This window comes from Ascaphus truei, chromosome 4 (genome assembly GCF_040206685.1).
Source record: "Ascaphus truei isolate aAscTru1 chromosome 4, aAscTru1.hap1, whole genome shotgun sequence".
NCBI lineage: Eukaryota > Metazoa > Chordata > Amphibia > Anura > Ascaphidae > Ascaphus > Ascaphus truei.
The window spans coordinates 261,652,547-261,677,456 of NC_134486.1; the positions used below are offsets into that span (position 1 = coordinate 261,652,547).

General features: G+C 43.0%; 1 protein-coding gene across 2 annotated transcripts; it reads right to left on the reverse strand.

Moving 5' to 3' along the window:
- Positions 1 to 587: 587 nt before the first annotated feature.
- On the reverse strand, positions 588 to 19,716 carry ALDH8A1 (aldehyde dehydrogenase 8 family member A1). 2 transcript variants are annotated; one of them, XM_075597377.1, is made up of 7 exons: positions 19,440 to 19,693; positions 14,886 to 15,033; positions 10,591 to 10,746; positions 9,243 to 9,392; positions 7,624 to 7,880; positions 5,237 to 5,398; positions 588 to 2,167 (listed from the first exon to the last, which is right to left on the reverse strand). In XM_075597377.1, exons 1-7 carry the CDS (start codon positions 19,575 to 19,577, stop codon positions 1,715 to 1,717), a joined length of 1,464 nt encoding a protein of 487 aa, XP_075453492.1. In that variant the 5' UTR covers positions 19,578 to 19,693; the 3' UTR covers positions 588 to 1,714. The 2 variants fall into 2 exon arrangements, with proteins under 2 accessions (XP_075453492.1, XP_075453493.1); XM_075597378.1 differs by lacking the exon at positions 14,886 to 15,033 and having other exon boundaries at positions 10,595 to 10,746; positions 19,440 to 19,716.
- Between the last annotated feature and the right edge of the window lie 5,194 nt (positions 19,717 to 24,910).

Here is a 24,910-nt window from a genome sequence, read left to right on the forward strand (position 1 = left end):
ACTACCTGGGCACACTACTAAATTGGTCTCTCGTTCACATGAATAGTCCACTGCATGTGCACATTAGACTAACTCACCTAACCTAAAAATAATGTATTTTTTAAATAAAATTGTAGTACCTACGTCTTTGTTTTTAATCCTGGCTCGATGTGATAGGGGGAGCAGCTGGAGCCTCCATTGTGTGTGGTGAGGGGAGCAGCTAGGGACTCCGCTTTATGTGTGGTGAAGGAGCAGCTGGGGCCTCCGTTGCGTGTGTGGTGAGGGGGGCAGCTGGGGCCTCCGCTGCCTTTGTGGTGAGGGGAGTGACTGCGGCCTCTGTTGTGTGTGGTGAGGGGAGCGGCTGGGGTAACGGATTGCAGCTGGGCCCCTCCTGGATCTCCAGGCAGGTGTGAGGTAAATGATGCCTGGTTCTCCAATGCGTGTGCAGCAAGGGGGGGGGCACATATGGTGGCTGGCCCCCTCCTGGGCCTCCAGTGACGTGAGGCAAGTCACATGCAGCAACATACTGCTCCCACCTGACCTAGTGCTGTTGTGCAAACTTCAGGGCCCTCCCTGAAGCAAAAATAGGCAAGGGCTGGAGGCAAATATAAAATCGCTTATTTATTTAGGCATAATGGTTACAAAAATCAGACACACAGGGTGAAGTCCTCTGACGCGTTTCTCACCGTGGAGGAGCTTTTTCAAAGTGTACTGTACAGTATATAGCAAAATATTTCAGGACAAATCTGGAACTACAGAATATGGATAGCATTTACCATGGATTTTTTTGCAAGGTAATGGGCACCTCTCTAAGTGTCTTTTGCTTTCCCTCATGCTAATTTTTCCTACAAGGGAACATTAATAGTAAATACTTACTGCATGCCTAGAATTTCAATATCTAAGAATGACAGAAAGAAACCCTCCTCCTGTACCCACCATCGTACTACAGATGTGGCAGACTGCCTATGCAGATCCCACAAGATCCAAATGTGCATCCAGGTAAGGAAAGAGGATGCAATCCAGTGGAGACCCATGACTCATCTATATTGTCTACGCAGGTAACATCATTAGTGACACTGCAGAATGAAGAAGAGTTCCTTACTTCTTGTCCTTAAAGAACAGTATCTTTCTTAGTCTCTTATATTTCAGAGCTAGAGTTATCCAAAATGATGTCAACATTTTTTTTAATGTTTTTTTTTTCTCTCAAAGCAGCTGAGGCAGAGTTTGCAAATGATTCTCCAATATGCTAACACCCATTCAATGTACTTTTTCAGTAGTGATGATAGTGGAGTTACCACCACCACCTCCCAAAAAAAGCCCTTTTACAGGACCTGGATATGAGTTGGCATATTAAATGAGTAGCAATGCACATTGACTTAATTGCTTGGTGTATCGCTTGAGAACTCTGACTGAACCGTAATTTGTTTTTCAACTAAAAATGTCCAAACTTTGTATGGTTCGCAATATCATGCAATAGTTTCGCACATCTCGATTCCGAGCCTCTGATGATTCCAATACTATGTTATCAATGCAGCTGAAATGCCTTGAGAACGGTCATTTGTTTTTTGTAGACACACAAATCCAAATCTGTTGACAAAGAACGTATACATTTGCAGTGATTTCTCAGCGGTTTCTATCAAATCTACCCAAGCTAATGCATATTATCTACATGTCGTGGAGACACTTCTATTTTATTCATTCATTTTAAATGATTAAAGGAATAAAACTTTACAGGTCAATGTTTCACTGTAACAGTTTTTACTTCAGTAAAGAAATCATAAGAATCTCTTCCCCCCTCTCTCCCCAGACCTGATGCTTTCATACCACCAAATGGTAAGTTAAGGTCTCTAATGAGCCAGCAGTTGGTCCACACTAGTCCTGATTGCAATCTCTTAGCTACACGATGGACACGACCAACATCTCTTGTCCACACGGTAGCAGCCAGGCCGTATTTGACTCCGTTGGCTTTCCCAATCACTTCTTCTTCTGTATCAAAAGGCACGACACAAACCACTGGGCCAAATATCTCTTCCTGCATACAGCAGGACTCCTCTTTCACTGCTGTGAGGACAGTAGGTAACATGAAATAGCCGCTCTTGTTGTTTGGTGGAATCTCTAAAGTATCCACACCTTCTCCACAGATGACAGTCGCCCCCTCCTCCAGAGCCTTCTTCACATAATTCCTAACCTGATTGACAGATTAGAAAAATGTATTATAGCATTTAGGTATAATTCTGATATAGAAGCTGGAAATCATAAACAAGCAGTAACTTTCTGACATGTAATTGTACTAAATCTGAATGTACAGTTTCTAAGGCAAAAAACACCCCTCTATTCAGTAGCTCAAGACATTGACATGAAAAATTGTATCTAGATGAATCTTGGTCGCTACAGAGTCATTCTAGTTGCATATGATAGGATAAAGCATCACAGAGCCAAGCATTCATGTTCGGGTTATCAGAGATCTGTAGCTAGTAATGTGTTTCTGGTACCTCTGGCAGCAAAAGGATTAATATTAAAACATTTTTTTATATAATTTTTTTTAAAGAAAACTACTTTTACTGATAAATGTATTGTGTGTCGATAATGAAATATGCTTTTGCGCATATGCATGGGTGGCGGTGACGGAGAAGTGGAAATTAATATGACATGTACTGTATGGTAATAGTTTCCTGAAGATTGAACCTTTGGTATATCTCATCCAATATACTGTAGTCAAAAGTAATCCTCCACAATTAAAGGAGGTGTTGTTCAGAGTACTTGGAACCTTCATACAAAAATAACTTGTAACAAAGAAGTGTTATTTTTGTGTTATGTAATGCCCTGTGTGTAGCAGACAATGTGGCAGATGCTTTATCTCTAACATCTTCATTACCCCAGGGTCCTCTCACTGTCCTGAGCCTACCCATTGCTTCTCATTGTTGAGGAAACCCAATATATGTTTGACAGTATCACTCAATTCATGTTGGTGTGAAAGCCTATTTTGAAAGCCCACAACAAATGTACTGTAGATGTCGATATAACAGAAGTTAGGGCACATTAATAGCCAAACAAATAAGTTCTTAATTTGCAAACTGTTTAGGCCTTAGTAGCAAATGCTATTGCAGAGATCAATGAGGGGAGCATGATCACATATACATACATACATACATATGTAGCCCTGTTTCCTATTGAATATAGTACGCTACCAAATCTGTTGGCTCGCAGGGACTGAGTCTCCGCCACAGAGAGCCTGGGGCAACTTGTATGAATAGCAACGACGAGAGAGAGAGCCCCAAGGAGAGCACTCACACACTCATAGAAACAAGTGTACCTGTGAACAATGTGGTGTAAGGTGAGGAATGGGTGAGGAATGGGTGAATAAAACACTTTATTTGACTCGTAACTCAGAAAGGTAAAACAGGAACGCTGTGAATCAAGTATAGTACTTAATGTGAGCCAGTTGTATGAATACTGATAACCTCTTAATTGGTGCAGCGCCTCCACCTGCGATGGCTCCCAGCAGAGTGGAAGTTGTTCATCGCAGGACAATAATGTATTACACACACACACAGCATATAAAAGTAACCAATGACTTTACTAACGCAACCATAACCTTGCATATCATCAACAGGTGTCCCTCCCTAGAGGAGACACTATACTACTGCGTCTCGCAGGACGCGACCCCCTCACCGTGTACCCACACTGTGTCCAGTTCCCACACTCAATATTGCCCCACCCAAAAGTGAGGTATATGTGTGTGACTGCGCAGCCACTATGTTCGGATATGAATATATATATTTGGTACACTTGATGTGTTACCTGCCGAGCGCTCCAGAACTCGGGCCTGCCAAAGCACTTCACAAAGGATCAAACGACAAATGACTTCCAGGAATACCTTCCGGGGCGATCCCACCTGGTTGGTTACTGCTGTGCGGCCGAGGTCTGAGCCCAGACCTCTGGTATGATAGTGCAACAGTCTCTGAATGTACCACTCTCCTGCTGATTCTAAGGGGCTGTGTCCTATCTGATGGCCAGTCCCTACTTCCGCTTCACTCTACGGGGACTCAGGGCCTATCTGGGCCGGGGTATGTGGCCTAGTGTAGGGGCTGTTGGCCTCCCTACACGTAGCGATCCTCCTCCTTCCTCCTCCCGCTCGGTTCTGACCGGCGTGCTCCCCTGCGCAACCATCTAAACCTTCCTCCCGCTATTCCAGCCACCCTATAGGCTCCCTGGCGTCACCTGGTCTCGCTATGGCTGCTGGAACTCTTAGTCCCGTACACTCCACCCTATAGGAGCAGCTCCTCTTTCGAGGGCTCTCGCAACCTTCTACTGCGCATGCGCGGCCTCTGCTCCCTCACCACCTCCATGGCTCACCGCGCATGCGCGAACACCAACATGGCGGCGCCCTATACTCGGGTCACTGCGGAGCCTCCGATGTACTGCACCGACACACTTTATTCGAGCAAATACCCGGTATGTACCTGGCAGATACCTGGAATGCGCCGCTCCTCACCTCTGACAAGCCCCGTTGCATTTGCCTTCCCAGCCTGGGTTCATGCCTGGCTGATGGGCGGCTGATCTGTTAAATGATAATGATTAGGATTTAATAGGCTGCAATGCTTTGCGTGTCTACCAGATGGCATAAATTCATGAATTGTAATGCAGTATATATATATGTACTGTGTAGTATTGCAGCCAGCGGGAATAAAATGCTTCAATCCCTGCTGGAAAATAACTCAATGCACTCGGGCAGAAAACAGTCACAAACCTCAATACACCCGGGTATACCCAAATTCGTGGGACTAGCCGAGCTCGAATAAAGTGTGTCGCCAGTGTATCAAAGCACTCCCTGCACACTGCAACCTTCCTATGCTTCCCCGCATACGGAGATAAGGGTAAGCCTGGGGAACCTGGCTACACATACATACATACATACATATATATGTTTTTTGGTTGTCATCTTAGCCTTTTAAAATGATATAAACACATCGTATTGTAAAGAATTGTTCGTTCCTTTAAGCCAACAGAATACTTCTGGTTTTGCCACCTTGGAACTCATTGGGCTATTGAAAATACCTGAGTGTTCCTTGAGAAACGAGGCTATAGTTTGGTCATCAGCCATATTTTATGTCTTGTTAGTTGTTACTGACCTTGACTTACCTTTTGACTTATCAAAATATGTAATACAAGGGAACAAAATCACAGGTATGGGGGGTGGGGGAGAGGTTGCAGCTTTACAAATGTTATAAGATTAGGGGTGAGATGAGAAAAATACCTTTTCTAGGTGAGGATTACTAATCAAAGCCCCCATGCAAGCAGTCGGATCCGAGGGGGCGCCAACCTTCCACTTCTTGGTGGCTTCTACAAACCTCTTCAGAAACTGCTCATAGATCAACCTATGAACATAGATCCTGCTTGTGCACAGACAGATCTCCCCCTGTTAAAAGAAAGAGCACATGGGCTGCGGGAAATATGACATTCCTTTTTTTAGTCAACAAACATGTTTACTTTGTAGTTACATAGCAGATTTAGGTGAAAAATAATAATATTGTAGTGTGCCCGTGAACTTCAACTTTTGTTCAACTCTAATTGGGGGGGGATACTCAATATATTTTTAAAATATATTTATCCATAGCAAGATCAATTAGAATGTATATCAAATATTTTGTACTATTCAGCACATCACTATTTTTCTACCTTAAATCAGATCGGCATAGTTTGTCATTTCGTGGGAAATAGGGCCACCTAGTGACAGAAACAGATGTTGAAGTAAGATAGTACTAAAATTTATAAATGCGTCTTAATTTACAAGCCTGGAATACGACTTTCTTTTTTCTTTACAATCTTACAGGTCCACTTTTTTTTTTGTTTGTTTTTTTTGTTTTTTTAAGACACTCAATTTCTGAGTTTAGATTAGAAATATTGTATAAACGTTTTAACATTATGCCAAAGCTCTACACCCAAAGGTTAACAGGTTTAGAATTTCTTACTTTCAGCCTTTTTCTGACTCCTTGACCACTGAGTGGAAACTAAAAGAAAGCCTCAAGACAGAAAATGATATTAATAATACACTGCAGTGGAACTCATTGTGCAACCGTTTTTGTTTTGTTGACAGGGCCAGGTGAAGGAAAGGCTCAGTGGAGTGAAGGGCACTCACTCTGAAAACAATAACATTGACTTTGAAGAAGGGGAACCTGGTTAAATTCTCGGTGTCATCTCCCTGTGTCCTTGGGCAAGTTACCTTATCTCGCTATCTGCTACAGGCACCAAAATAACATTGTAAGCTCAAAGAGTCAGGGAGTCATCATGCCTGCAAAAAAAATCTATGTACGGCTCTGTGTGTCAGTGCTATACAATAAATAAATATTATTATTAAATATTGGGGGATTTTAGAAACATGATAGACTTCCTAACACTCTTGCTAAAAAGTGTCAAATATTTTTGGCTGCAGAGTTGTTTTGAACCTTTTTACTTCCAACATAAATCCAATTTCTCTATTGAATCTTCTTTTTTGGAGTTTGAAGTTTATTGTTTTTATATCCTTTTGAATTTGTGCATGTTGAATAAATGATTCTGGAACACATGGCTAAGATTCATGACACACCCGTATGCAAGAAAAGTAAGTTTTCTCCATCCTGGTGAAGGGACATGCTGCCCCCAGACTTACAGTAACTTCCTTTGTAAGTTGGTTGCCTTTTCAAAAATCTACATGCATTACATTAATATGACGAAGTATGAAGACTTCTCTATGTGGAGAGCTGGACCTATTTGTACAGTAAGTGGATATTTTTATATACATACCCTCGAGGGGTGTGGGTCTGGAATGCAGGATTTACAAAGACTTGGCAATTCTCTTGGGCACGTTCCTTAGGCGTGTAATATAGTCCTCACGCATCAGCGTCAATAATAATTGCAGGGTATGAGCCTGCAGTTGCTATACTTCAGACGCGCACGGCTGTGAGTGGTGGCACGGCAGACCAGGGAAAAATCAATAAATACAATAAAATTGTATTTTCGCACTGCTGCCATGCACCAATCACAGCGCGGCCTAACGCTGTAACGTCAGAGTCACGCCCCCTACCTGCGCGCGTCACCGCTTGCACCCTAGCAACTAAACGCACACGCCACGTGCAACGCCGGGCGTGCCCGCACGCACAGCAGTGAGGACCATATTACACGCCTTAGGTATAGTTTCTTGTGTGAATGACTATTTTTTTACTATATGTGATTGTTCGTAGAAAGCATGCACCTAGTTTTCTACAGTAAAATAAGACACTGCAAACATCTGTAGCTATAACAGCAGCTTAAGTAGCCATACAATCTATGAAATATTGTGAAAAGCAGTTTACTAGCAGCACCACTAAAACAAAGATACTAAATGACAACACCCCATCTTTATGTGATTCATTCCTTTCATTGTAATGCACTAGCACAATACTTATTTATAATGAGCAATAAAAAAAAAAAGAATTGGTACATATTTTAATAGCAATGGATTTTCTGTGGTACCCAAAAAAACTTTTGGAGAAACTGCAAAACGGGCAGTGACCAATTAAAAAGCTCAACATCTTTACATAAAAAACACAAAAGGGTTCAAATGTATAAGCTAGAAATACAAATATTAATCAGAGACTATTTGTAGGACAAAACATTGCCACTTACTTGATTGGAAAAACTTGACCTGACTGTGGTATCAATGCATTCCTCTAAGTTAGCATCTTCAAATATGATTGCAGGGTTCTTCCCCCCGAGCTCCAGAGACAACTTCTTGCAGTACGGGGCGCTCTTCTCAATGATGCGCTGAGCAGTGGCCGTGCTGCCAGTAAAGGAGATGATGGGCACATCAGGGTGACATACAAGGGCCTCTCCAGCTATCGGGCCAGAACCAAACACGATGTTTACTACACCATGTGGGACGCCTTGAGGAAAGAGGAAGAGAAATATGCAGAAATGAAGCGTATATTTTGAATACTAGCAGTGAGCAGAAACGAGTATATTGGTCTTGAAGGCTATTTTTATGGAGGGACTTGCTGGAACAGAGTTCTATTTCTTTGAGACGAGAAACTTTGTAAGCATGAAACAATTAGGCATTGTCCTGGAATGAGAGAGGTTCAATGCTTTACTTATTTAAAGCTGGATTCGTTATTTTTAGTTGCATAGGGCTCGTCACTCGTTCTCTTTATAAAAACACCATTGGTTATCTTTTATAGAAAAGCCATAAACGCCCTTCCAGTTTTTCCCCCAATGATTTTGACAACATTACTATTTTCATAACAATCGGTGTCCGCCATTTTTCTACTTCCTAAAATAATGCTCTTCATTTTAGAAACACAGTTGGCCTACTTATAATCACTTACTCGTATTAATCACCAACAACTGCAATACAGCCTCACCCAGTCTCTTCCCTACTTCAGAGACTATTCTAAGTCGCCATGTCAGAATTATTGCAGTATTTTGTCATTTTTGTTGCAAAATACAGTAGGGCCCCGTTTTACAGCGCTCCGCTTTACGGCATTCCGCTCATACAGCGTTTCCCAATGTATACCCATATTAATTAGGTTCTGCACTTGTTCCTTTTTTCCGGCATAACGCGCTCAGCAGCTGAGTATCCGGCTGTCACTAAACAACAGTTTTAGCGCGTGCGCAACTCCATGTCAAATGCCATTTGTCAGCGAAACAGTCAGTTTACAGCTCTGCATCTCTGTTTTCAAAGGTACAATACAGTACAGCAGGGCCCCGCTTTACGGCAGCGGCCTGGAACGGCACCCGCTGTATGAGCGGGGCCCTGCTGTACCTCAAATCTACTGATACTGTACGTTGTTGTACATTGACAACAATAAATGAGAGATTCCTGTTTGTCCTTTCTTTTAGTCAAACTAATAAGCAGTACAGTAGTCACTCACTCAATTTAACACAACTGAAACTACTTTGAATTGAACCATTTATTTTTGCAATACTTTTTACCAGCAAATTAAGATGTACATGTTGTTTTTAGGTGTGGATTGGAAACAAAAAGCTGAGAAGTGACCCAGTACCAAGAATCAACAATTATGCAATTACACTGCAACACTAATACAGTACATAGAAACCCCAATTGAAATGAATGGGAGTTTCCGTGCGATATAACCCTGATCGGTACTATCGCTGTTTAATGTATGTCCCCTATGGTTTATTGTGTTACAGTACTGAGAATGTAAACAATGAGGCTCGCTTACAGACACCTTTGGTTTTAGAATACAAACGTTCTAATAAAGCACAGTGTACATGTTCAAGGACATTACCTGCTTCATCTAGAAGTTTGCACATCATCCATGCAGTGACTGAGGTCATCTCACTGGGCTTTGCAACAACTGTATTTCCAAATGCGATGGCAGGGGCTATCTTCCAGGTTAGTAAGTAAAGTGGCAGATTCCAAGGACTGATTAAGCCAGCTGGCAGAAAGACACACAGTTAACAAAAATAACTAATTTAACAGTTTTTGCCTATTTTTCCTTTTCCTTGCTAAACAGGTCTGCAGACAGATTTCCCAGAGCCCAGGACTACAGTTCTGACCAGGGCTCCCCCCCATCAGGGTGGCCCCCTCTCCCCCTCCCCCCTCCGTCGGTAGTGTTGCTAGTCCCATTTCACACCTTGCGAGCACCCCCATTTCACACTTTGTGAGCCCCCTCTATTTCCCTCCCACTTCCCATGTATCTCCCTCCTCCATCAATTACCCCACTCTCAATCCCTGCCCCCACCGCCTCACATGTATTTATCTCCTCTGCATCTCACTATTACTCCCTGTTTTCCTCACTCATCCCCTCTCCTCTCACTCTCCACCCCCTCCGTGATTCCCTCACCCCTTCACACAATCCCCCTACAAAATATATACCAAAAAAACCCACCCCAATGCAAAAAACTTCCAACCCTCAAATACATACAAAAAAATCCCAACCCCCCCCAAATATATACAACCCCCCCTAAAACCTCCCCCATAAACAATACATATAACCCCCCCATACATCTAAAAAAAAAAACAAAACTCCCAATACATGAAAAAAACAATACATATAAAAAAAAATCCCCTAAAAACACATAAAGCCCCAATGCATATATAAAAAAAGCCCCAATGCATTTATAAAAAACCTGAATACATATAAAAAAAGCCGAGATACATGTAAAAAAGAAAACCCCAATACATATAAAAAAAACAGACACCTTGTGGTTGGTCAGGCTGGGCCCGGTGTTACAAGTGGGCCCGACTTCTGGCCAGGCCCGGTAGCTGGTCCTCTCACGGCCGGGCCCCCGGCTCTCTCTCAGATGCAGGCCTCTACTGTCCTACACCGAGCTTCCAATGCTGGCGCGACGGGCCTCTATGACGTCAGCATGCCAGAAGTAAGTTGGGCCTCAGCTTCCATTGTGCGCTGGCCTGAGAGGGAGACCCGTCAGAGGGCCCGGCGTGGGACAGAGTGAGGAAGCTTACAGCAGGGGAGAGTCGGGGCCCGGCCGTGAGAGGACCGGCAGCCGGACCTGGCTAGAAGTCGGCCCCAACTTGCAGCGCCTGCCGGCCGGGCCCCCCACGGACACTTTGCACGGGACACCTGTCCCGGCTGTACCCCCCCTGTCGGCAGCCCTGTTGCTAAGTATTACCTACTCCAATTGGACTCCGCACAGTATAATGCATGCAGCTCATGTGATCCATCTGAGTGCATTCTGTGGTATGGTGCAGGATTGAAGAGGCAAAGAATCGGAAATTGTACACTGACCGAGGGATGTCCACAGTGCGAGCAAATGTAACCGTTTTCCCTGATAGGAAGATAAAATAAGTAAGTGACAGGATAAACGGTGACGTTCCACTTATATGGGTTAAAAAAATAATAATTTCAAGAGCTTACCCTACATTTTCTTTTCATTAAGATCCTGTTTTATTGCAATAGTTATATATTTGCCCAAAAATATTATATTGATTAAATTGTATTATTTTCTTAGTTGGTTAGTTGGGAGGGGGAGTCATTAATAAAAATATATATATTTTGTGTATTGGTTGTGCTTTTCACAGCAAGGCTTTTTGCTCTACATTTGCCAAGCTACTAAGCAGATCTTAAATAAGACATAAAAAAGGAAGATAATGTGTTGCATGACTGATTCCCAGTGGCAGATTTTCCATTAGGCCCGGGCCTAGGGCAGCAAAATTTGGGGGTGCCCCTATATACATTTGCCACACTCTCAGGCCTGATGGGAAGTCACTTCCACACGCCCTCACTTCCACACGCCCTCACTTCCACACGCCCTCACTTCCACACGCCCTCACTTCCACACGCCCTCACTTCCACACGCCCTCACTTCCACACGCCCTCACTTCCACACGCCCTCACTTCCACACGCCGTCACTTCCACACGCCGTCACTTCCACACGCCCTCACTTCCACACGCCGTCACTTCCACACGCCGTCACTTCCACACGCCGTCACTTCCACACGCCCTCACTTCCACACGCCCTCACTTCCACACGCCCTCACTTCCACACGCCGTCACTTCCACACGCCCTCACTTCCACACGCCCTCACTTCCACAAGCCGTCACTTCCACAAGCCGTCACTTCCACATGCCCTCACTTCCACATGCCCTCACTTCCACATGCCCTCACTTCCACATGCCCTCACTTCCACATGCCCTCACTTCCACATGCCCTCACTTCCACATGCCCTCACTTCCACACGCCCTCACTTCCACACGCCCTCACTTCCACACGCCCTCACTTCCACACGCCCTCACTTCCACACGCCCTCACTTCCACACGCCCTCACTTCCACACGCCCTCACTTCCACACGCCGTCACTTCCACACGCCGTCACTTCCACACGCCCTCACTTCCACACGCCCTCACTTCCACACGCCCTCACTTCCACACGCCGTCACTTCCACACGCCGTCACTTCCACACGCCGTCACTTCCACACGCCGTCACTTCCACACGCCCTCACTTCCACACGCCCTCACTTCCACACGCCCTCACTTCCACACGCCGTCACTTCCACACGCCCTCACTTCCACATGCCCTCACTTCCACATGCCGTCACTTCCACATGCCGTCACTTCCACATGCCGTCACTTCCACATGCCGTCACTTCCACATGCCCTCACTTCCACATGCCCTCACTTCCACATGCCCTCACTTCCACATGCCGTCACTTCCACATGCCGTCACTTCCACATGCCGTCACTTCCACATGCCCTCACTTCCACATGCCCTCACTTCCACATGCCGTCACTTCCACATGCCCTCACTTCCACATGCCGTCACTTCCACATGCCGTCACTTCCACATGCCGTCACTTCCACATGCCCTCACTTCCACATGCCCTCACTTCCACATGCCCTCACTTCCACATGCCCTCACTTCCACATGCCCTCACTTCCACATGCCCTCACTTCCACATGCCCTCACTTCCACATGCCGTCACTTCCACATGCCGGGCGCCTCCTTGCTCTAGCTCTCTTCCTCCTTCCGATTCGCAGCATCAAATGACGCCACCGACGTGGCGTCAATAGCATCTCTTTGCCATGGTAATGTGACGGTGTGGCATCAAATTGCGTTGACATCGCGTTACCATAGCAATGGCACACTGTGATGTCACTTTGGTGACATATGTGGCGTCATTTGACACTGCGAATTGGAAGGAAGAGGGCAGCATAAAGGAGGCGGCCGGCATGTGTGTTTAGGGGCGGCGTATTTCGAAATCCGCTGCTGCTTCCCTTGACTTAAACATATGTTGCTAAGTGGGGTTGCACCTTTTACGCACCCAATCTAAGCAGATTAATTAAGCAAGTCTGCTAAAGCAATCAACACAAGGCAGCAATCACCAGACTTGCTGAAAATGTAGGGCTCTTTGCAAATGGGGGATACAGCCGAGTCAGAAAACAACTTAACCAGCCTGCAAATCCCAAATTGGGAAAGTTAGCTTGTATGCAAAAGGAAACGGTTTTGCATAAAACCACGATGGTTTGCCCTAAATGTATTAAGATAAAAACAAAAGCACGGTTATTTCCTAAGGTAGCAAACTTTACGCCTCTGCCATCTTCACACTGGTGTTTGTAGATGAAAAAACGGAACTGTTCGTGTTTTCCCATGTCTTTGATATTAAGTTATTTCTGGGTCATGAGATTTCCCAGAAATGCAAAAATAAAAATACGCAAAAAGGAGAGAAAAAAAAAACTTTGAAGGGCAGAGTTATGGTACTGGCAACAATGATAAAAGCAGTGTCGGACTGGGGTATCAATGGCCCACAGGGGGACATAGCGTGCAAAATGGACAAAAAGTTATGATGAATCTTGCACTCATGCATACATGGGCTCTTCCATCCATTCACTGGTGCGTACAGGTACGCCGATACATTTCTGCATACCGTACATGCATATAAATTATACATGCATGCAATGGTGCATAGATCCATACATACACTTAAGCATTGATAAAAAAAAAAAAAAGGAAATGTGCGCAGCTACAACCAGCTATAATGTGATAGTGACTTATGTCTAAAGTGAACAAAGCAACATTGAAATTACCCTGTAGCTCCTACAGTCTGCAGTTCCGGTGTTTGCCGTTTGGTAACCTCGTGTTATACACATACATTGCGCTCATTCTATTGTTTTTATGTACGCAGAATATTTACCCTTATTTTTATAAAATTGTTTTTGATATACTACACTATTGGCGTTTTTGCGCTGTTGTTTTTGTCTCTGATATACTTAAGCATGCCTGCACTCATATGCCTAGGCTTCTGCATATATGCATGCACTCAGATACACGTAATATATGCAGAAATTTCTGCATACAGTATATAAATACACAATGGTGTATTGTATATTTACATCCACATATAGTAAAAGTTGCAGAGCAGACCAACTCAGACTGCGATGGGAGATTTGGCCAGTCTCCAGTGTACATAAGATTTCAAGCGTCTCCAAGTCTACATCAGCCAGTCTGGACCTTGAGGCCCCTCTAATGCCAGGGCCCCACATAGATTTTCCCTGGGTAGACAGATGGCACGTGTGAGCGAACGAAAAGTAACCTAAAACACAACTACTCCATTGGCTGGGTCTATAGAGGGGGAAGCCGCGCGGACGCTCCGCAATGAGCCCCGTCATCCTCAATGAGGATGTCTTTAGAGGAGGCTCCACAGGCGTGCTGAGGTGCAGGGATTTTCAGCCGACAGCCGAAACTGTTTCTCTGCGCGCTGTCGGCTGAAAACACCCAATCAGCACGAAGCAGCATCATGACATCGACACATCGCGGGCTATTGGCCCAGCGACGTCACTGCCCGCCTCCCTATCACACACGCTGGCTCGCCTGCCAGTCCATGGAATCGCTCCCGACCGAGCAGGCGAGCCTCAGCGTCAGCGCGGAGGAACGCGGCTGGACCCCTCTATGGCCTACGAAATGATGCAGCTTTCTAAATTTCTGCATTTATATTAGTTCTACAAGGGAATTGTTACAGTTCTTTCTAAAACAATGTGAACACGCATATCAAATGAACAGTTACACCCGGGTATTTGTTTTTATCTCTGTTCCTTTCCAAAACATTGACATCAGGTACCAATATATGTTGCATTAACAATAGAAACCAACTCTATATACAGACAAGGCTTCAAGGTTGTGCAATCTTCCAGTAAATGATGCTGCAAGTACGCAGCAATGCCTTTATTTTCTTATACAGCTCTCACTATGCAGCATTGCACTACAGTAGAACTTTCCAGGCACAATTTGTGCCTTCCCTGTAGAGCTTACAATCTAATTTTGGTTCCTGCGGCACAGGGAATAAAATGAGTCGCCCAATGTTACTGGGGTACGACCCACATCAAAGGCAGTGATATTACCACTAAGCTAGTCCTTCAGCCCTTTCTAACCGTTACTGGAGCAACATGAAAGGAAGTCATTCTGATAACCTTGGTCTTTAGATTCTGCTTGGACAAACTCCTCCATATGGCTCTCAATCAGATCCGCCAGCTTGAATATTATTGCAGATCTTTCCTGGGGGCTCTTGGAAGACCAGCTTGGGAACGCAGCTTTGGCAGCAGTCACTGCAGCATCCACCTTAAGGAAGAAAAGCAATGCTGTGTGTCTCTGCACAAATATATTTAAAACCTTGATTTCAATATTAACCTCAAGAGCAGTGGTATTTGTGTACATTTGATAGGTACATGTTTTATTATTGCCAGACACACTGGGTAGGAGTAGAGTAACACAGAAGGGAGAGAGAAGTTCAGCTGAATTGTGACTGCCTACATCCCTAGCAGGAGATACTGACATTGGAATCAAAGCTGTACAATCTGTCACAAAACACCATCCTTTCGTCTTTTCTTGATGCAAACTGTAGGTCAAGGGCACGGGAACAGCAAACTTCTTTCACACGGAACTTATATTTACAGTCATGTGAAAAAGAAAGTACACCCTCTTTGAATTCCATGGTTTTACATATCAGGACATAATAACAATCTTTAGCAGGTCTAAAAATTAGGTAAATACAACCTCAGATGAACAACAACACATGACATATTACACCGCGTCGTGATTTATTTAACAAAAATAAAGCCAAAATGGAGAAGCCATGTGTGAAAAACTAAGTACACCTTTTGATTCAATAGCTTGTAGAACCACCCTTAGCAGCAATAACTTGAAGTTATCGTTTTCTGTATGACTTTATCAGTCTCTCACACCGTTGTGGAGGAATTTTGGCCCACTCTTCTTTACAACATTGCTTCAGTCCATTGAGGTTTGTGGGCATTTGTTTATGCACAGCTCTCTTAAGGTCCAGCCACAGCATTTCAATCGGGTTGAGGTCTGGACTTTGACTGGGCTATTGCAACACCTTGATTCTTTTCTTTTTCAGCCATTCTGTTGTAGATTTGCTGGTGTGCTTGGGATCATTGTCCTGTTGCATGACCCAATTTCAACCAAGCTTTAGCTGTCGGACAGATGGCCTCACATTTGACTCTAGAATACTTTGGTATACAGAGGAGTTCCCAGGTCCTGTGGCTGCAAAAACAAACCCAAATCATCACCCCTCCACCACCGTGCTCGACAGTTGAGGTGTTTGTGCTGATATGATGTGTTTGGTTTTCGCCAAACGTGGTGCTGTGCATTATGGCCAAAAAAGGACATTGTTCCAGATGTCTTGTGGTTTGTTTAGATGCAACTTTGCAAACCTAAGCCGTGCTGCCATGTTCTTTTTAGAGAGAAGAGGCTTTCTCCTGGCAACCCTTCCAAACAAGCCATACTTGTTCAGTCTTTTTCTAATTGTAGTGTCATGAACTTTAACATTTAACATGCTAACTGAGGCCTGTAGAGTCATTGATGTAACTCTTGGGTATTTTGTAATTTCTCTGAGCATTGAAGAACATTTAAAGTTCATATAACGTTAGTTAGAACAGGGGAGTGCAAACTTTTTCTGCTGCGCCCCCGTCTTACCTGCCTCGATGCACGCGCCCCCCTCCCTGCCTTAGAGCTGCATCAAATGATGCTGCGGGGTCATGTGACATGTCATGTGACCCGTGGCATAATTTGACACGTGTGACGTCACATGAGCCCATGGCGGCATTTGATGCCGCTTTGCCATGCCAACGGGTCACAGAGCGTCTGAATCTGGGTAAGTAATGAGTTGCAGAGGCCCCACGCGATCCTCGGCATTTCATGTAAATGCCGTGGGAAAGAGCCTGGGGCCTCTGCAACAGCCCGTGCCCCCCCACCACAATCTCCCGCGCCCCCCAGTTTGCACACCCCTGGGTTAGAAAACCAAAATGCAATAATCTATTTCTACTAACCTTTACATTTACAATAACAATAATAATTACAGAGTTAATTCAGAAAGAAATCATTGTAATTATTTTTTTTTTAATGCCTAAATGGTTAATGATCAGTATCCTAAAATTACATCATAATTACCTGTAGTTTTCAAACAAGCTAAAGATTACTACAAGCATCTAAACCAGTGGTAGGCATGTTATAATTCAAGGGACATGAACACACATATACACACACACACTATATTATATATATATATATATACACACAACAGCGCATGCGTATAGACAGCTATCCCCATCAGCGCATGCGCAAAAGCTAAAACCACAGCCAGCGCAGACACGCACCAACATCTCCATGCACGTTCGTGTGTGCGCACAGGTACATGCGCCCACTATCGTGTGAAGCAGCTGCCTACTCGTTGAGCCAGGTGAAACTGCCATCATGCGCCCGCAGGCATGCCCGGCGAATGCGCTGACGAGGAGGCACACACACACACACCATTTACAATAAGAAAGACAGAAGTGAAAAACATGCAAGGTGTGTAAACATAACACATGTCAACGTGAAAAAGAATGTATTGACGTCTTGTGAGGATCCCTCTTTGGCAATCCAGGACCGGACCATAGTGGACGCTTGGTGCTGCTGATATCCGGAGACAAATTGTCCAAAGGGGTAACATGTACCTGACATGTAATGCCTGAATGATGAGTAATATCTTGTACGTGCAATACTTACCTGCTCACAATTAAGCACTTTAAATTTGTTTGATACACTGATTCGTGCGCTCTTTTTTCTCCTATATAACATGAATTGGATATAGATTACGATAATATCGTCAGTGTAATGATTATTAACCAAAAAGGGTATGTGTGGCGAGCACACGCATTTTAAGTGAAACTTTTGTGTTTTGTCACTGACATTGTAATTATATTCTCAAAAGTCTTTCAATCAAAAACATGAAAATAAAAATACTATTTCAGTCACAAAAGAATGCAAAAAGAAATAGTATGCGCAGTCCCAAGATTCCCTCTGTATCCGTATAAAGATGTCTTTATCCCTCTGCTGCTCCCACTCTCCCGTGATCAGCGGGGTCAAACCGGAACATATACACAAAAAGGAAGCACAAAAGATAAAAGAATCATCAGTCAATATTGAATAGCTTTATAAATTGACTCAAAATAACAATATCACATAAAATATATGAATAAAAAAGATCACATAGGATCTGTAGAGCCACAAAGTCTATGCACAATGGTGAATTATCAATTAAAAACCCACAGAACTACAACTAGGTAAGTACAGGGTGCAGAGGATTATATTACTGCTTACATATGAAGGAGAACACCCCTAGTGCTAGACCTCTGGGTATCCCGCAGCAGGCTGGGCTTCCGTCATCATGCAGCGGGGAGCGAACGTGACGACGGAAGCCCAGCCTGCTACGGATACCCAGCAGACTAGCACTAGGGGTGTTCTCCTTCATATGCAAGCAGTAATATAAGCTTCGCCTGCTTGGATTACCGCTTTAAAAATCTGTTTAACAATGATTGTTAAGAAGCCTTGGCACTTGATACTTCAATAAATCACATTGCAGACATCAGTAATGCAGTTTCCTAAAAAAATAATGTCAAATTCCTACTGCACTCAAATAACTAGAAATATTCCACAAAAAACTGGAGTTAAAGTTTAGTTACAGATTAACTACAGGTTATCAACATCTCCCAATATTTACACAGTGCGCTATGGGACAAAGTACTACAGTAAATGCTGAAAAGGCAAATGAAAAATGATTAAACAGATATAACATTGCCATATACAAATTTTAAACCGCAAAACGACCTATTTTAAACAGAAATTACAAATAAGAGATGCATCAATATGTTTTATTGCCATATGTGGCAGCAGCAATGAAACAATTTTATGCAGAATATTACTTTATTATATTTCTAGGCTCAGGGGTTAACTCCACATCAGACCTGTTGGTTTCAATTACTTGAATTATAGATAATATTAAAGGACACAAACTTTGATACATCCCATAACATTGTTTTAAGTAACTTCTCCCTCACGTACTAAATTGCTGATACATCTGTGGCACATAGCGCCTAAATTGACGCCAATAAATTCAACAAGACATTGTCGCTTCGAGCCAATATACCTGGGTTCCAAGACGTAAGGCACATTCCCCCCATGTTTCCAACTGGGAAACAGAAAAATTCAATATAAAATGCATATGTGCTCTTTTTTTGTAACCAATCTGTTGTGTTTGTCATTATGGGATTTCAAACATAAAACGAATCTCTTGCCCAGCGTGCAAGATACGGACATTCTGTTAAACCTTCCGTATAATATGAAATATATTTTGGTTCAGAGCTGTACCCCACTGTCATATTAAAAAAAGAGAGCACACTAACCAAGAGGATAATGTAAGCGTAGAATTAACAATGTTCACTAGATCTCAACATAACTTCCATTCACGAAGGATAAGTTATAGTACATGTTTATATATTCTGATCAGGAAAATTATACAACACTACCTCTGTCTTCAGGACATAATTAAATCAGGGTGTTGCTGTGGCACAACAGTATAACAAGTACACAAACAAATAAAAAGTTTGTGATCTCTCTTCCTAGGAGACAAAAACAGCTTACACAACGTTATCAGTTAGCAATGGTGATAAACAGCATGTTCCTCTCACCTCTTCTTTGGCACTGTCTGGAACACTGCAGTATATTTCACCCGTGGAAGGCTCATACGAATTGATGTAACATTTGCTAGGAACAAATTTACCACCTATGTAATTTTGCAGGACTAAAAGGCCCTGCTGTTCCCCCATTGTTAGCAGAGCTTGCTTCCAAGGGTTTTAGATCAGTCTGTCAAAAGTGTTGGAGTTTGGACTGCAGGAGCGTAGTAGAGCGCAATGTAAGAGCTCTGCATGTTAGCAACTCCTCCTCCTTTTCTCCCCTTTGTAAATACAAAAAGCATGGATGAACTTCCTCAGATTCATATGAAACATATCTAAATAAGCTCCAGAAAAATGTAGACACAAAGCACACAACTCAGTTGACTTCTGGGTATTATGATCATCTTGTCACATCAAAGAAATATAAATAACACCAATGTTTATTACAGGCCTTGCCACGCTATTAATGATTTTGTGTGAACAAAAGGTGCAGCCACAATATAGTCATAAATAAACTACTGTTTTTTTTTAAAGACTGCATATAAAAACAGACCTATCCACAAGACCTTTAAAGTCTCTGTTATAAGTCGAAAAAGAAGATTGTTCGATCAGATTCACAAAAGCTGGCGCTAAAAACAGAAAAACAAATACAAATTATATAGAGTTTGTCTTCACACCAGTTTTTGCAATAAAATACATAATAACCCCCACTAGACAACAAATTCCTATATACACACACGAAAAAAGATAATTGGTAAAAGGTTTAAAGCTGCAGTTCAGGCTCCCGTTTTTTTTTTTTTTTTTTTTTGTTTTTTTTAACTTTAATAGTTTTATCTGGGCAATCTCTACTTATCTAAAAAAAAAACTGCATAGCTGCCGGTTAATTCATTCTCCGTCTATTGATCGGCAAAGTTTGGTGACATCTTTAAATATGGGGAATGTAAATCGTTGCTATAGGATCAAGCATGCTTGTTAAAATAGAATACAAGAAAATTGGTCTTTCAAAGTTTTTTTTTTTTTAAACAGAAAATGCTAAAAGTATTTTTTCTTACTACGGAACCGATTTATTAAAAAAAACACACATGCAGGATATTGCCTGAACTGCAGCTTTAAAGTCATTTTCCTTATGGAATCCAAAGAGTCCCGATTTTAACAATCCTCTTTCTGTGATTTCTTGTGTTCCTCTGCTGCCGTTATCCTGTTCGGCTTGGCGGCCGTAAACACCGTCCACTCTCCAATGTGTGCAAGTTCAAATGTATTCTTTAACGGGGGCACACAAGGAAAGAACCGAAAGATTACAAATCTCAGTATTTATTCGAAGTTAATAACAATATTGAAGCATCTGCTTACTCATATAAAAATACACCACTGCAAATCCCCATACATTACGAGTTTTCTGATCTACGCCTTAAGACTGATAAGAAAAGCCATCCTGGCCGGTCGGTCTAGCTTCCATCTACGTCAACACGTTTCATGCATAATCCCAATTCTTCAGGAGTGCTGACGTACAGTATGGTTTACAGAGATCAGACTTCTTGATATAAGCTTCCCCCCCTTCCCCCATCTACAACCAATCGGATGCTACTCTTACTTGCATTACATGTAAAGATGTATTACCCTAGTACAGTATATATTTATACATAAAAACATCTGTAATCCAATAATTTACATTATATGTGGAAGAGGTAGAGACGTAACTACATGGATTATTATATAATAAAGCTAAACTAAATGTAAGCGATTTTCTTATTTAAAAAAATACAGCGTGATTTAAGTACAAATATACTTATAGGATACATCATGAATAAAATGTACTTAACCTAATTACTGTTGAATTCAGTAATTTTAAATAATCATAATATTAACTAAAGTGAACACATTTGTTCAGTTAAAACTATGCATCTAAACTTAATTTGTTCTAAAAATGTCTATGGTTTCATTTAACCCCTGTGGTAAGTGTTTGTAAACAAATAATCCAAAATATTTCTCTTTGATTCAGAGTTTTCTCATTCTTCACCTCTCGTTCACTATTTCATTTCCCATACAGTTACGCTTTCTCCATCGTGCATGACGGCACAATCTCTCAAAACGTTGTCAAGTTCTCTCTTAATACAGTATTTCTCCGGTGTTCATAAAATCTTTGTTTTAATGATCTTTTCGTACATCCCACATACTAAAGGCCACATGGGCAGCACTCCAGCATGAAGATTACAGATGGACTATTCCCATGAAATGTTTAACCTTATAGTACTCTCTATTAGGAAAGAACAAAATGTTGTTCTATTTTTATAGCAAAAGTTAAACATCTTGTATCTTCCAAACAAATACAAACCCTTAAGTTTTAAAAGGCAATTAGCTTCATCATCATGTAGTTTCTCCGTCTCATTTAAAGACAAAAATAAAAACAATCTCCTCTTTGGAGGTTATGTAACTCTGGATGTTCTGATCCTTTCTTTTTTATAGTTTTTTTTCTATTCATTTGATCAAACTCCAAAAAATGTTTTTAGCAGTTCGCGATCATATCCTCTTTCTACAAACCTGTTAAGAATAATTTCAGGTTGTATTGAAAAATCTTGTCTATTAGTACAGTTTTGTTTAGTTCTTTGAAACTGACCTTTGGGAATATTCTTCATCGCACTGACTCGATGCTAAAAGGTAATTTGATCAGCCAGTTTGAAATATGTTTGTCTTTCTTTTTTATCAAGCAAGTCCAAGAACTTAACTTCACAATCACATCTGTAATCAAAATATGTCCCAAACTATTTAAATTTGTATAAAAAAAATTCTTTAAATAATCTACTGTCCATGCCATACTATCAAAATATCATTGATGCAGTAACGAACAAATTACTAGTAATGGAAGGGGTGTACGCGCACAGATTTGGCGATCATTTCTAAAAAATACCAAGAGATTCTTTGTTGGACCTATTAAAAATGTATTTTTATCTGCTCTATTGGTTTTCATATTTGAAACATTTCTACCATTTTCCTGATTGCCAAATGGCATGGTTCTAAGAATTTCATGATTTGCAAATACTCGTTATCAAGTTTCTATTTTTTTCCCAGACCAGCATTCTTTAAAACAAAAATACCTTCTACCCTGATTATCTGCCTACTGTATTTTGTTTTTCTTTAGGGGCATCATGGATCTTAGGCTGAGTCCTCGCTGGCGCCGAGCTCGCTATGCGCTTGGCGCGCTTACCTTCTTCAATGTGGATCAGCACATCCCCTCTCCCGCTGTGCTCGCGCGCTCATGCACATGCACACACGCTCTCCCAAGCGTTGTGCTTGGGGAGACAAGGGAGAGATACTTTCGTGCTGAGAGCAGGGTCACATGAGTAGGGAGAGAGAGGGGAGGAGAAGGGAGAGAGGGGGGGAGAGAGAGGGAGGGGAGAGAGAGGGAGAAGGGATAGAGGGGGAGAAGGGAGAGAGAGAGGGAGGGAGGAGGGGAGGAGGGGGAGAGAGAGGGGAGAAGGGGGAGAGAAAGAAAAGGGGGAGAGAGAGAGGGGGGAGAAGGGAGAGAAAGGAGAAGAGTGAGAGAGAGGGGAGAGAAAGCAAGGGGGGATGGCCGGGAGAGGGAGCGCGGGGTGGGGGCAGGGGAGAGGGAGCGCGGGGGGGGAGGCAGGGGAGAGAGAGCACAGGGGGGGAAGAGTGTGCAGAGGGGGCGGGGGGAGAGCGCAGGACGGGGGAGAGAGCAGGACGGGGGAGAGAGAGAGCGCAGGGGAGGAGAGAGCAATGGGGGGGAGAGAGAGCAATGGGGGGGGAGAGAGCAATGGGGGGGAGAGAGAGCAATGGGGGGGAGAGAGAGCAATGAGGGGGGGGAGAGATATAGAGATATACACAGAAACACAGACAGCCCCTATACAGCCAATGACACGCCCCCTCCCGTAATAGCCACGCCCCCGCTCCTTCTCTAAAAATGTTGCAGGACAGCGATCGCTCATGCTTGGAGAGCTGGTGACATCACCGCTCTCCAAGCATGAGCGAGCTCAGCGGCAGCGGGGCCGCAGCCTTATACCTTAATTTCTCAAATCGCCTCTTATACTGTTAACATATTTCTTTCAGCTTTAAAATAATTCTTATTCCAATCTGTCTATTAGTACTGTAATCCATCATATATATCTTTGGCAGGTCTTTAGTTTATACAAAACAATATCCCTGTCCAATCGCTCTAATTTCTGATTAACTTCTTGTTCTAAATCAGTAAATTCTGAATGGGTAAAGCGTTATAAATTATATTATATTTTCTTTTTTCCCCCCCACTTTCGGAAACATTTCCTTCCTTTTATTAAATCAACGAGTTTATAAATTCAAAGGAACATTGTTCAAATGTCCTAAATCCAAACATGTGTCATAAACCTACAGTGGGGGGATTTTGTATTCGGCGACCTCTAGGGAGCTTTCCATGTTTCATGTATTATTCTAGTCCCAACATGATTTGCCACATTTTTGAAGGTAGATAAAATTAATAATAGAGAACAACTATTAAGAAGGATCAGAAAATTCAGAGTTATGCATACTCCAAAGATGAGATTGGGGAAAATGTTGAGTTTGCTTTCTGACTACTTTCAACACCAAAATCCATTGAATCACCAACGTAAGAAAAAAATGGGGTTTACTTTCAATGATTTGGTCTTGAGAAACATTTTACCATCTGTCTCACCCCAAGGCGGAATTGCAGGAGACGCTTACGCCGTGCTCCGCTGTCTCACACCGCCCTACTGGAAATGCTCCACCCCATGTCCCCCCTTTGGCTGTCTGGGCCTAACTGCATAATTTGGATCCCAGATGGTAATGCTGTGTAATGCGGCAGGCACAAACTCATAGCGGTCCATGTCAAAATGGATGAGAAGTAAAGAGTGGCACGCTGTGCTCATTTACATGTCATTACCCAGAATCCCTGTCTGCAATGGAAGCACTGTTTGCCAAGCAATAATGGGGAAAGACAGGGTTGCGGAACTGTCCGAGCCATGCAAATGTACCACAAATGGTATCCTATCTCCTCGATTCTAAAACGCACCTTTTTTCCGATTTTCACGTCTGAAATCGGGGTGCGCCTCAGAATCGATGTATTTAAAAAAATTATAATAAAAAAAAAAGTGTCTACAGTACTAGCCTCCTCTTCACTTACCATGTTTCAGGAGAGGCCCCATGTCAGCGGAGGACGAAGCATGCGGCGGGAGTGAGGCAGGACAGGTCCCAAGTCTACAGGTGAATGAAGATAAGAAGATGGCGGACGTTAGGTGGCGGCGGCGGCAGGAGATCATAATAGCAATGGAGCTGAGCAGGAGCAGAGCGGCATAGGGGAACGGCTTGGGAGGTGCAAACTGTAACACCGGAAGTCAGACACCGGTCAACTTCCGGTATTACAGTTTGCACCTCCCAAGCCGTTCCCCTATACCACTCTGCTCCTGCTCAGCTCCATTGCTATTATGATCTCCTGCCGCCGCCACCTAACGTCCGCCATCTTCTTCATTCACCTGTAG